The sequence below is a fragment of the Salvelinus sp. IW2-2015 genome, linkage group LG2, assembly GCF_002910315.2.
Source record: "Salvelinus sp. IW2-2015 linkage group LG2, ASM291031v2, whole genome shotgun sequence".
NCBI classification, from domain to species: domain Eukaryota; kingdom Metazoa; phylum Chordata; class Actinopteri; order Salmoniformes; family Salmonidae; genus Salvelinus; species Salvelinus sp. IW2-2015.
This window is the reverse complement of record NC_036839.1, coordinates 35,940,275-35,953,985: the sequence shown is the minus strand read 5'-3', so window position 1 is coordinate 35,953,985 and position 13,711 is coordinate 35,940,275. Positions and strand designations below refer to the sequence as shown.

The following is a 13,711-nucleotide window of genomic DNA, read 5'->3' as shown; positions in this document are numbered from 1 at the left end:
AGATTTTGCCTCATAATAAGTCACAGCTTGTTACAAGTTAAGGGAGGAAACATAAAATGTTCTATTGTACTATTTTATTATAATGATTGCATATAGACAATATAAATACCACCAATATTTTTGAATTTATGGATTAGATTCTGAACGTTGACCATTATTACATTTTTGTATTGGATATTTATTTGTTTTATATACAGTACCAGTCAAAAGATAGGACAAGGGTTTTTCTTWATTTTTTACTGTTTTCTACATTGTAGAATAATAGTGAAGACATCAAAACTATGAAATAACACATATGGAATCATGTAGTAACCAAAAAAGTGTTAAACAAATCAAAATATATTTTTTATTTGAGATTTTTCAAAGTAGCCACCCTTTGTCTTGATGACAGCTTTGCACGCTCTTGGCATGTGTTTATCCGGCTGGATTTAAAAAATATACATACAAAAGAAAATGTATGTTCACCCCTACTTCTAAAACCAAAGTTGCACCACTGTCTATGTGTAATAGGAATAGGCTAAATACAATTACAGGCTATTTATATACTATAGGCTGAGGCATCAGAAGCATAGGCGTTATTATTTTATTTTCACAACAGTTTAAAACACCATTAAAGTTGTCAGGAGCATATATCCTGGTCCAGGAGCGCCTTGAGGATGGCAATACTGTAGCAACTTCAGTCTGACATATTGTCAAATCAAATCAAATGTTATTGGTCACATACAGGTGTTTAGCAGATGTTATTGCAGGTGTAGTGAAATGCTTGTGCTTCTAGTTGTGGCACATAGATGTCTTGACAGTGGAGTAGGCGATCTGGCTTGTGTGCTGGTGCTYGTTTTTACATTTTAGAACATTCAGTTGAACGGAAAGGTTGCTGTACTGAACGATCAGTTGAAAAACASGGAGGGGTTGTGTGTTCAAAATGCACCGCTGCCTTTTAAATACGTCACTCATTGCTTCAAGCCACACCCTGGCACACCCACCCAACAGAACAAACGTATCTCAAAGTCTGTTCAAAATGTTTAAGGAAAACGTGTCATTCAGTACAAACGTTCCGCAATGTAGCAAACGTTCATGCCAACTGAACGCACCCCAAATTCCACGACAACCCAGTTTACACAAACCAGAAACCCGACCCTTTATCCTGAAAGATCAAATCCCCATCCCCTCGCCGCCGCAGCCACAAATTCTGCATGGGCGCACCTTCTTATTGACAGTTGTGTAATAGACCGATCATGTCAGTTGCTGCATCTGGCTGGTAATAAATGAATACTATCTGAGAAAACTACTCGCAAAGCAAGCAAAATTACAAATAAGTAATATATACAAAATATCCCCATGTAATAATATTATAATAGTGTGATGCCTAGTCATGACCCTAAACCAGGCGCTCCATTCGACTAGAGATCAGTAATCGGTTGAAATACATGTTGTGATCTAATGGAATGGACACCTAGAAGAATCTGCAAATTATAAGGCAAATCAGATCGTGCCACTCGCCACGATGCTGGTTTGGGTGGCTGCCAGCCCTGCCCCTCTCTCCCCCGGCGCGGCCCTCTACCTCTGTCCGCTGACCAGCCTAGAGTCGAACGTCACAGCGGTCCCTCCCGCAGAAGCCAGGGTGACACTACGCCTGAGAATCTCAGCCAGTGGCACAGAATGACAAGCCTGCCTGTGCTATCAGACCTGGCGTCGAGTCAACATGCTTAACAAGGACAAAACTAGTTTAATTGGTTTCATTCGCAGGGCAGGTAATTGAGGCAACTTAGTTTGATTATAAAAAAGTGTAGACTTACTGCTGACTTTCATAGAGCCAAAAGCCGAGGGCTGCGGCACTGGTTTGCAGCTCTCCGCGAAGGAGGTGGTTCTGGGCCGCCCCGACATGATCCAATCCTCGAATCAAATACTGTATGCTACGTGACTGTAACTTTGGTGGCTTGGTAGATTTCTTTCTAAACCTTTGCATTCAAAGAATGACAGTTCCTTAATCTGAATGTTAGATTATTTACAATATGATTTTTTTTTATCAACTCCTCTCCACGAGCCTTCACAGTCGTTATTTTGACCTATCAATCTACCCTTTCTCGTCCCCCAATAGTCGTTCAAAGCATCCTTTCTTCCTTTGGTTCCTCGTTTTCCTTCAGTTGATAATAGGCCTTGGAGACGCGTCTTCGACTAAATAGTAATGAATCTGGCCCTGTGGCCCCCAAATGAACCCACTGCTGGTTTGATTTCCTTAATTTGGTCACAGTTGAGCACAAAATTACACARGTGAAGAAACAATCAGATAATGCGTTAATGGGGAATKGTTGCTGTATATTCCTATAGATCCAGGACCATGCAGATCCTCTTCATATTCCGATGGAGACTCAACGATCCGTCCGCCATGCCGGCTCCCTCGCTCATCTACCCTACCGACTATTCAAACGGAAAAATCTGCCAGTTGCCCAATTTTTACATTAACGATTTCCACGGCCCTGCAAACTCGTCCCAACTCCACACACGGCGACGTCCAAATCCGGTTATTCCAGTTGGCTATCTAGTCTTGTGCACTTCGTTCCTCTGGAAAGGACAGTTCCAGTCAGACCCGACGATTCTGGCATTATCTTTTATTCCTTCCCAATCGGTTTTGGGCTCGCTGTCTTATTCACTACGAACCTTTGTAACGCTATTTGCGTAAATGGTGAGGCTTGGTTYTATGGGCAGATGCGCGTAGAGACGGGGTTACGCCAATAAACCACTGTAGAGAATCGGAGAAAAGTGCACGCGCAATGGTATCTGGGGGGGGTAGCCGATTCAACCAATCTGAAGCGTATCCCTTGGCGATGGGCCGAGAGCCCCGTACTGTAGACCAATAAGGACGCTGTTCTTGTAGAACACATGGCATAGTTTGCTTGACACCGCCCCTGGTGTTCGGAAGCTCGTGTCCGTGCGTTATTGCGACTGGGGCAATGGGCGTTAACCGGGGGGGGGTAGTCAGAGAGATTGATAGCAGTCTCAGCCAATCCAACTGAGAGAAATGGTACTTGCACCAATGGCTGAAAAGCTGCAACCGGTAATCTACCCAATAGCATTAGGCGCGCAATTAATGCCACTTTTTACTGGCGACCCGTGACAGTCAAATGAACAGAATCAATGGGCTTGTTTGAGTGGTAAGGCTGAAGCAACCGACTGCAGACGAAAGTCGAGGAGTGAAGTTGGGGGAGGTGCATCTGGGACAGCCGAAAGTCGTACATTTATGTTGTTTTCCAACAGCAAGKCTCAGTGCAAGATGGCAGTGTTGCCATGTTTGTATTTTTTTATTCTTTGTAATGTCGAAATGAACATATCTYCAACCCCTTTATCACACACTCTCAAATTGTAGCCTAAATATTACTGAAGAAAAATATAAACGCAACATGCAACAATTTCTAAGATTTTACTGAGTTAGCGTTCATATAAGGAAATCAGTCAGTTGAAATAAAATAGGTCCTAATGACTGGGCAGTTGTGCAGCCATGGGGGGGCATAGGCCCACCCACGTGGGAACCAGGCCAAGCCAATCAGAATGATTTTTTGCCCACAAAAGGGCTTTATTACAGACAGAAGGCATTTATTTCAATTAACTGATTTCCTTATATGCACTGTAACTCAGTAATATCGTTGAAATTGTTGCATGTGCGTTTATATGTTTGTTCAGTATACAGTATACACTGAGTGTACAAAACATTTGGAACACCTGCTCTGTCCATGACATAGACTGACCAGGTGAATCCAGGTGAAAGCTATGATCCCTTATTGATGTCACTTGTTAAATCCACTTAAATCAGTGTAGATGAAGGGGAGGAGACAGGTTAAAGTAGAATTTTTAAGCCTTGAGACAATTGAGACATGGGTGTGTATGTGTGCCAGATGCACCATTTTCTGTCAAGAACTGCAACACTGTTGGGCTTTTCACACTCAACAGTTTTGCGTGTGTATCAAGAATGGTACACCACCCAAAGAACATCCAGCCAACTTTACACAGCTGTGGGAAGCATTGGAGTCAACATGGGCCAGCATCCCTGTGCAACGCTTTCAACACCTTGTAGAGTCCGTGCCCCGACAAATTGAAGCTGTTGAGGGCAAAAGGGAGAACGTGTTCTTAATGTTTTGTACACTCAGTGTATATTCCTCCTAATAGTGTACAATCTGTGTCTCTCTTCATAGCCTGGCCTATTGTTTGCATTAAAGACCAGGTTGTTTTTATTGCTCTCAGTTTGTCAGAGTAACCACTCATTTYGGTCATTTGTGTGGTATTAAATAAATATTCTGTTAATATCTTCTAACATGTAAATTACAAAAAATTGCATGAAATTTGTTTATAAAAGGCACATTTTAGGCCTCCCGTGTGGCGCAGCAGTCTAAGACACTGCATCAYAGTGCTTTAGGTGTCACTACAGAACTGRGTTCAAACCCAGGCTGTGTCACAGCCAGCCGTGAGAGGGAGACCCATGAGGCGGTGCACAATTGGCCCAGCGTCGTCCGGGTTAGGGGAGTGTTTGGCCGGGTGGGATTTCCTTGTCCCATCGCACTCTAGCGACTCCTTGTGGCAGGCTGGGCGCCTAGAAGCTGACTATGGTCACCAACTGATCAGTGTTTCCTAAGACACATTTGTGCGGCTGGCTTCCGGGTTAAGCGAGCAGTGTGTCAAGAAGCAGTGTGGTTTGGCAGGGTCGTGTTTCGTGGGACGCATGGCTCTTGACCTTCCCCTTTCCTTAGTCCGTAGTGGAGTTGCAGTGAATGGACAAGACTGTTACTACCAATTGGATATCACGAAATTGGGGTGAAAATAMAATTTTGAAATTAATAAAAGGCAAATTTCTTGCAAAAAATGTTCCCCCATGTGTAAAAATCCTGAAAACACCTCTGCTCAACTGTATGCCAATATGCAAATGCAACTATGGATGCAGGGGCCCTGACCTCCAGGGCCCCCTTATTTATTAGCATGGCTTTACTTCTATTACAGCATATTGGATGACTGTCATTCATATTCCATTCACCCGTAGGCAACTTACTACATGATACTCACATTTTCCTTATACACATCATGAATGAAAATTTACAAAGTAGGTGCACAGGTCGAGATACATTTTTGTTATCAAGGTGACAGACATTGACACATTCAATACGYCTTGCACAATTTCTTATCACATCTACGCACTCTCCTCCTCTCACCTTTTCCCTTCGCTTGTGGACTTCAGTGCACAACACATCAGCTGTCTGCGACCAGGCGAAAAAAACTTTCCAAGCCAAACCTTTATGTCATAACCGCTAACTGCTACACACAGCCTACATTGTTGTTACCCAATTAGCTAACGTCAAGTCAACAAAATAGCTACTAGAACTAACATGTTAGTAAGCCCACTACAATCATACAGTACAGTGTACAGTTAGCAAGAAGTTTAGCAGTTACACCGGCGGGCCCGGGTGCTAATAAATTAATAAAACCAAAAGCTTACCTTGGCTTGGAAGAGTTCCAGTGTTGGATAGCCAAAGCCAGCTAGGTGACATAGCATCCCTCTCTGTTTGAGCTAGTTGTTTGAGTAGGCTAAACTAGCTAGCTGCATTTGCTAGCTAATTAAGTGAAAGGGAAAGTGAAGAAAAATATGAAATATAGCTAGCTCTCTCTCTCTTGCTTTTCCTTCATTTTTGAAGAAATTTATTTGTTAAAAGCTATTCAACTATTGTCTGTCTCTCTCTTTGAGTCAACTACTCACCACATTTTATGCACTGCAGTGCTAGCTAGCTGTAGCTCATGCCTTCATTACTAGGTCCATTCTCGGATTCCTTTGATTGGGTGGACAATATGTTCATGCTGCAAAGCTCTGATAGGTTGGAGGATGTCCTCCAGATGATGTCATAATAACTGTGTAAGTCTACGGAAGCGGGTGAGAACCACGAGCCTCCAAGGTTTTGGATTGAAGTCAATGTACCCAGAGGAGGATGGAAACTAGCTGTCCTCCGGCTACTCCATGGTGCTACCCTACAGAGCTCTGTTGAGGCTAATGTAGACCTTCATTGCAAAACAGTGTGTTTCAATCAATTATTTGGTGAGGTGGATATATTTAGTATAGTTTTATAAAAAATATATACATTTCTGAGGAGGATGGTCCTCCCCTTCCTCCTCTGAGGAGTTTCCACTGATGGCATAAGCCATGGAAAATGTGTAGAATTGCAGGAAATTAGCTGTAAAACTTAAAAACATTTCTCCCTGCACATGACAAAATTTGTAGAATTGCATGACATTTGTTATAACATTGCTAAATGTTCTCTCTGCCCCATGGCAAAATGTGTAGAATTGCAGTAAATGAACTTAAAAATGTACATTTCTCTCTCCACAGTCAAGAGGGGGCCATTAAAATGTTTTGCCCACGAGGCCCCCCCCCCAACCAAATCTCACTCAGGCTGTGGTTGGAGGGTATGCCTAATGATCATTGCCTATTCTTATGTCACTACAATGACATTACATTTGTAGGCCTACAGTATGAGAAGCCACAACCTCACACACACACACACACAAGTCATTATGCTTATGCTCATTACTAAGGCAGCAGAGCCCAGTTCACCGTGATTGGTTGGTACACTATTATAGGCCTACACAATAGACCCAAATGCTCTCCAAAGCTTCTGTTTGAAGCCACATCATGCTTATTGTGTTCAAACACTCTGAATGCATTGGTATTAACATTCCATTTCCTACACAGATTTGTAAGGGTAAATTGAGGGCAAAAGTTGTGTTTTTATGTTTTTTGATGATGTAGAAGTTGGGTAAAATGGGTAATTTCACAAATTATCTAGATGTCAGAAATGTGAATTTGTAATAGCCTGACTTGAACTGATTTTAAAGATGACTTTCCTTTCTCCACCACTTTTCCACCCCTCTCTTTCTTTTACCTCTCCCCTCCCTGCCGCCAGCTCTGTAATAATCAGCCTCTCTCTGGTCTGAGTTGGTCATATTGGAGAGCTGAAGTCTTTCAGCACTAACCTTCCACCCATTATTGATTGGGGAGGATGCAGACACTGACACTTTCACTGCCAAAATGGCAGCCTGGCAGAAGGATGAGTAAAGATTCCAGAATGTAGTGTGTGTGTGTGTGTGTGTGTGTGTGTGTGTGTGTGTGTGTGTGTGTGTGTGTGTGTGTGTGTGTGTGTGTGTGTNGTGTGTGTGTGTGTGTGTGTGTGTGTGTGTGTGTGTGTGTGTGTGTGTGTGTGTGTACACAACAATATTAACACATTCGTGCCAGGTGAATAACACAATGTTATTCATACTGTATATGTGGGGAAATCTGCAAAAGACTGACACCACTATCACACACAATGTGCATTAATGATCTTGAAAATAAAACCATCTTAAAGAATAGAAATGAGTCAACCTTGATGGTTGCTCTACTCAAGTCATCTGCAGTCTAAGAAGTTAATGGGTCTTTTATGCTGTTTATTTTTACTCTTTTATGTATTTTATGTTGATCTGAGGATGCCGTATCAAAGTGGTCTTTCAGTGGTGATGACGGATGCAGGATAAAAAGGAGTTGCTGTTTTCTCTTTAAGCACTTAACACTTCCCACGGTACACACTCGCACACACACACACAGAGATCAGTGTATTCTTAGCAAGAAAAACTGTGGGTTGAAAAAGCCTTGAGGAGAGAAAGGAGGAGAGAGATGAGTGCATACGAGAGAAAGAGAAAGAGAACGTAACGTTATGACTATAACTACCGTTCTCTGAAGGAGGCAAAGGAGGTGCAACATACTATGGGGAGTTGCACTCTCATGACTTTGGTTGAAGGATCCACTATCATGCCTGACAAGGCCAATGAAATCTGTGCTTCGCTGGAAGCCCCCCTTTCCATAGGTGATAAGCATGAGGTTCGGATTCATTCCTTCAATTATTCCGGTCTTCACCTCAGTGTGAACAGGAATGATTCACGTTATGAAAACAAACAATTGTAAAACAAGACTGTTGTAACGATCGTCATCTTCTTCAGATGAGGAATAGGAAGGATCGGACCAAAATGCAGCATGGTACGTGTCCATGTTACATTTATTATAACTGAACACTGAATACAAAATAACAAAAGTGAAACAACGAAAATCGAAACAGTCCTGAAAGGTGACACAACACAAAACAGGAAACAACTACCCACCAACACAGGTGGGAACAGGCTACCTAAGTATGGTTCTCAATCAGAGACAACGATTGACAGCTGCCTCTGATTGGGAACCATACCAGGCCAAACACAGAAATACAAAACGTAGAACAAAATATAGAATGAAAAACATAGAATACCCACCCCAACTCACGCCCTGACCAAACCAAAATAGAGACATAAAAAAGGAACTAAGGTCAGGACGTGACAACTGTTTTACGTTGCACAAACTAAACTGCACCATAGTGGTAGAGCGTGCTTACGCCCTAGACGTTGTGTGCTGAAGGTTATACTTGTTCTCATAAGTTTTCTACTGACAAATAATTTGTTATTCTTCAATTTGCTGGTGCAATGAGTAAGATGGCTAAGAAAACCACTGAGACGACGATGGCTAAACCGGGTTCGGGGTCAAGATCATCCCYTCAGTCATGCGGTTATAACATTTCTCTTTAAAGATAATCACCATCTGTATTTAGTTTGTCTCGGAGCACGCTAAGGTAGCCCTCGCTCAAACCATGTACTGCGTACAAACTCCCTGGAAAGACATGTAGCATTCTTGAGGAATCTTGGAATTGCGATGGCGATTTTCCTTTCTTGGATGAGGGTACCTCGGCAATGGGCCAAAATATCTTGTTTGTCTGGGCATGGGGTATGTGGTGGCTGCCTGCACCCAACCCGGCTCCTGTGTGCTCTGTCGCCTGTTACGGGAGAACAGTCAGATACCCCCCGCTGCATGTGTCTGCCTCAGTCAAGCACTGCTTGCCTCTCTTCCCAGACTTGTTGATAAAGGGTTCAGTCCCACTTCGGTGATCCGGTCCTACGTGGATTAGTTTATCAAAGTCTATAAGGCACAGCACACACAGTAGCATATCAGCTTTAAATACTGTGCAGTTTCTGTATCATTAACACCAGCAAAATAACCAATTTACATAAACTCATTCATTCTGAACATGAAAAAAGTTGCATCCTCTTATGAGAAGCATTGGCAGCCGGTTGTGGGAGAGAGAAGCAATCTACAGGCATACTGGGTGAAGGGGACAGGCCAATAGGTTATATAGATAATCAATCAGCTCACAGAAAATTACAATTGATTGTTATTGGAGGCAGAGCTTCCAATTAAAATGCAATACATACAGTACATTGTGCACTTGCACGCATGCACACAAACAGAAATAAATAACAATACCAACATACAGTACTTCATTGAGGGATTTTGATGTTTGAAAGGTAAACAAAAGCGTAAAAGTCATTACAMCTCAGTCAAAATGGTTACAATGGGCCTACATATTATTTACCATATGTATTGACAGGAAGCTTCTGAGGGGAGAACGGCTCATAATAATGGCTGGAATGGAGTTAATGGAATGCTATCAAACACATGGAAACCATGCGTTTAATGTGTTCGATACCATTCCATTAATTCTGTTCCAGCCATTACTATGGTCCCCTCCTCCCCAATTAATGTGACACAGGCCACCTGTGGTATGTACAATGAGCTCCAAAAGTATTGGGACCATGACAATTTTTGTTGTTGTTTTGGCTCTGTACTTTGGATTTGACATTATACAATGAGGGTATTTTCATCCATATTGGGTGAACCGTTGAGAAATTACAGCACTTTTTGTACATAGTCCCCCCATTTTAGGGCACCAAATTTATTGGGACAAATTCACTTATGTGTATTAAAGTATTCAAAAGTTTAGTGTTTGGTTCCACATTCCTAGCACGCAATGTTGGAACTCTATGTCACGCCCTGACCATAGTTTGCTTTGTATGTTTTATGTTTTGTTTGGTCAGGGTGTGATCTGAGTGGGCATTCTATGTTGTATGTCTAGTTTGTCTATTTCTAGGTGTTTGGCCTGATATGGTTCTCAATCAGAGACAGGTGTTTTGCGTTGTCTCTGATTGGGAACCATATTTAGGTAGCCTGTTTTGTGTTGTGGGTTATTGTCTATATGTTAGTTGCTTGTGTCTGCACTGTTTATATATAGCGTCTTTGTTGTTTTGTAAGTTTGTCAAGTGTTCTTCGTTTCTTCTTTAATAAATAGAAGAATGTCACTTCACTCCACGCTGCGCCTTGGTCCTCCTCTCTTCCACATTACGACGATCGTGACACTACAAATTTGGTGGATGCATTTGCTGTTTATTTTGGTTGTGTTTCAGATTATTTTGTTCTCAATATAAATAAATGGTAAATAATATATTGTGTCACTTTTATTGTAAATAAGAATAGAACACATTTCTAAACACTTCCACATGAATATGGATTCTACCATGATTACAGACAGTCCTGAATGTATGGTGAATAATGATGAATGAGAAGGTTACAGTTGCACGAATATCCTACCTCACGAAAAATGCCAGCCTACCCTGTCATTGTAATGGTGAGAGGTTAGAATGTCTTGGGGGTATGATATTTGTATGTCTGTAACTTTCTCACTCATCATTATTCATGATTTATTCAGGACTATCCACAATCATGGTAGCATCCACATTAATGTAGAAGTGTTGAGAAGCATTCTACTCTTATTTACAAGTGACTCCAAAATGACACAATACATTATTTACCATTCATTTCTATTGGGCACAAAATAATCTGAAACACAAGAAAAACAAAAAGCAAAAGTCTGTAGAGTCACAAGCTTGCTGTAATCATTGGACTACTTTAATGCTTACAGTACCAGTCAAAAGTTTGGGCACACCTACTCATTCAAGGGTATTTCTTTATTTTTACTATTTTCTACATTGTAGAATAATAGTGAAGACATCAAATCTATGACATAACACWTATGTAATCATGTAGTAACCAAAAAGAGTGTTTAACAAATCAAAATATATGTTATATTTGAGATTCTTCAAAGTAGCCACCATTTGCCTTGATGACAGCTTTGCAAACTCTCGGCATTCTCTCAACCAGCTTCACCTGGAATGTCTCTATACCTTTGGTCCCCTAAAATATGGGGACTATGTACAAAAAGTGCTGTAATTTCTAAATGGTTTACTCGATATGGATGAAAATCCCCTGAAATTAAAGCTGACATTTGGCACTTTAACATCCTAGTCATTATATAATTTCAAATTAAAAGTGCTGGAGTACAGAGCCAAAAGAAGTAAACATGTGTCTCTGTCCCAAAACTTTTGGAGTTCACTGTATGTGGTAACAGATAAATAAAATCAAGTCCTTTTTTGTAACATGTAACAATCTATATGATCTACTGTAAATACTATATCATATTTAGCTAAAAATTTACATTTTCTATTACATAACCTAGAGACATTGGCAGTTAGAGCAATACATGAAAGACAAAGTCAGCATTAAAAGCAGATCCCAGACATCATACAGCAAACTCAACCCATTGAACAACACACCCCAACTTGGTCCCATTTCTAAAACACTTGCAACCAAATGAAAGAGTTTCTAAGGTGATTGTTGTGAGGTACTGTGTTGCAAGGATACTCCACATGTAGATAAGGAAGAACATTACCATGAATGCAAAGTCAGATGTTTTGCCTTCTAAATAGCCATGTTGGATGGGTAGGCCTACAAGGCAAGCATTTACATCAGTTCATGCTCAATTTACTACTTCTCAATAGCGTTACAACAGTGCGTAAACTCAATTGTTCTGCCGTGAACTGGCCATTGAAAGTAAATTACAACACACTTTGACTTGAATGATTCTTCCGCAGCACCCATTCAAATGAGGCTCCAGACAGGCTCATACGAAGGTGGGATTGAGGTCTTCCTTGAAGTTGACCACAGGGTGTGTGGAGCGGCAGAGGCTGGCGAAGCCGCCGTACTCACTGTCCGAGGAGTATGAGGAGGAGCTGTCGCTGGAGGGGTAGGAGCCGTGTGGCAGGCAGGCATCRCAGTAGGGTCGGTGGTAGTAGCAGTAGTCAGCCGAGCTGCTGGAGTCTGAGTCCCAGTAACCATACAAGTCCCTGCCACGGTCTCGGTCTAGCCCTCCCTCACCGCCCCCGTCCCCGTTTGAAGGGCCTGGGTGGGTGTGTCCTGAGAAGGGGGTGATGGAGCATTTTCGAGGGGGTGGTAGCCGGTGCTTCCTCCTCGAGCCACGCCTCCCACACCTATTTGTTACTCTATGCCCTGCCTCTTCCCATTCTTCTGAATCACTGTCTTCAGGGCGGAGGGGACTGGTCTCTGTGCCAACAGGCKCGAGCTGGGGTTGTGTTTTTGAGGGGTGCTTATCTAGTTGTAAGGATCCAGCATCCCTCCTCCTTCCCCAGCGAGGAGTCTCTGACCCTGGGTAGTAACAGGGTGGATGCCCCCCTCTGGKTTGATGGAATGGAGGTCTGCGTTTCCTCATCACGTAGGGGGAGATACTGGGGTAGCGGAAGAGGAGAGGGGGATGATGGGTGCGAGGGGCATGGAGGGAGAGAGGAGAGCGGACCGAGGGGTCGGTCGAGGAGGGCAGAGTGGGTCTCCTGATCCCCCTGCTGTGATTGGGTGAGCGGAGGGTCGTTTCCATGACAGGGACCACACTCAGTTCCCGGAGGATTTCCTGGAGATGCTCACTGCTCACAAACCCTGCCGGCCTGACGCTTGTCACCCACGGCAACACGGGATGGCCATGGCAACGCGAGGGTTCCGACTTTCCCACAGGAAAGAGATAGGAAGAGGAAGTGACATAGGTTGACTGACAGGAGGGTGTGGTTTTTGTCCCTGCCCTCTTCCCTGGTGTCCTGACTCCTGTCCTGGAGAAGACAGAGGGCTTAGGGGTGACTAGGAGGTTAGACCTCACCCCTCCACACTGCTGCTGGGACCCAGTCCCCTCAACCTTACACCACCTTGTCTCAGTCTCCACCCCTGCACCCTGGATGTCTTGACCAAATTCTACACTCCACTGTTTCACACTCACACCATCCCCTGGGGGAGGAGAGAGGGCAGGTGGAGGAGGAGTAGAGAGAGGAGCAGAGGGAGAATCAGAAGGAGGTGTATAGACAGCAGAAGTAGTGGGAGGAGCAGACAGAGGAGGTGAAGAAAAGGGAGGAGAAGAGAGGAGAGGTTCTGCTATGTTCCTGTGTGGCAGCAGAGTTGGAGAGCAGTCGGACTGCACAACTATGGTCTGGGTGGATGAGGAGTGGAGGTTGGTGGTGGAAGAGTCAATTTCCTGGTCCTCGTGGGGGTGGCTACTGGACATGAGGCGCAGTAGCTTGTCTTTGGCGTTGTTCACCTGCTCCTGCAGACTGTCAATCACAGCATTCTTCTGCAAAATGACAACAACAAGCTTTAAAATCCCCTTCAATACAAAAAACATTATCAACAACAATCTSGGACCTAAAGAGTCGGGTGAAAGGTTAACCTAAAGATGCGTGTAGGGTTAAAGGTTATATGTAAAGTTAGTGATGAATAGAAGAGTATTCAGAATACAAAGTAAATGAGTTTAGGTAGGTATATATTCTAGTGTTGAGGAGTCACAGAGATTATGTTGAAATCAGGACCATGTAGGGACCTTTTTATTCAGTAAGGGGGAGATTCACCACCTTCTATAACCATTAGAGGGCAAGTGAGGGTTAAAATACTACATCG

At 43.0% G+C, this 13,711-nt stretch overlaps 2 protein-coding genes across 3 annotated transcripts in view; both read right to left on the bottom strand.

The window, feature by feature from the left end:
- The window catches only part of LOC111979128 (glycogen synthase kinase-3 beta), a 76,972-nt gene extending 74,227 nt beyond the window's left edge, over positions 1 to 2,745 (bottom strand). Inside the window, exon 1 of the mRNA XM_024009446.2 lies at positions 1,797 to 2,745. Within this exon, the coding sequence (XP_023865214.2) occupies positions 1,797 to 1,884 (88 nt within the window). The 5' untranslated portion in view covers positions 1,885 to 2,745. The remainder of the gene's footprint in view (positions 1 to 1,796) is intronic.
- A 6,424-nt stretch (positions 2,746 to 9,169) lies between these two features.
- Positions 9,170 to 13,711, bottom strand: part of LOC111971633 (probable G-protein coupled receptor 156) — a 31,471-nt gene continuing 26,929 nt past the window's right edge. The window contains exons 9-10 of one of the 2 annotated variants that reach the window (XM_070448828.1): positions 13,043 to 13,388; positions 9,170 to 13,003 (exon numbers count right to left, since the gene is read on the bottom strand). In XM_070448828.1, coding sequence (XP_070304929.1) covers positions 11,883 to 13,003; positions 13,043 to 13,388 — 1,467 coding nt within the window. In that variant the 3' untranslated portion in view covers positions 9,170 to 11,882. Of the gene's footprint in view, positions 13,389 to 13,711 lie in introns of both variants that reach the window. The other variant, XM_070448827.1, reaches the window with a different exon arrangement.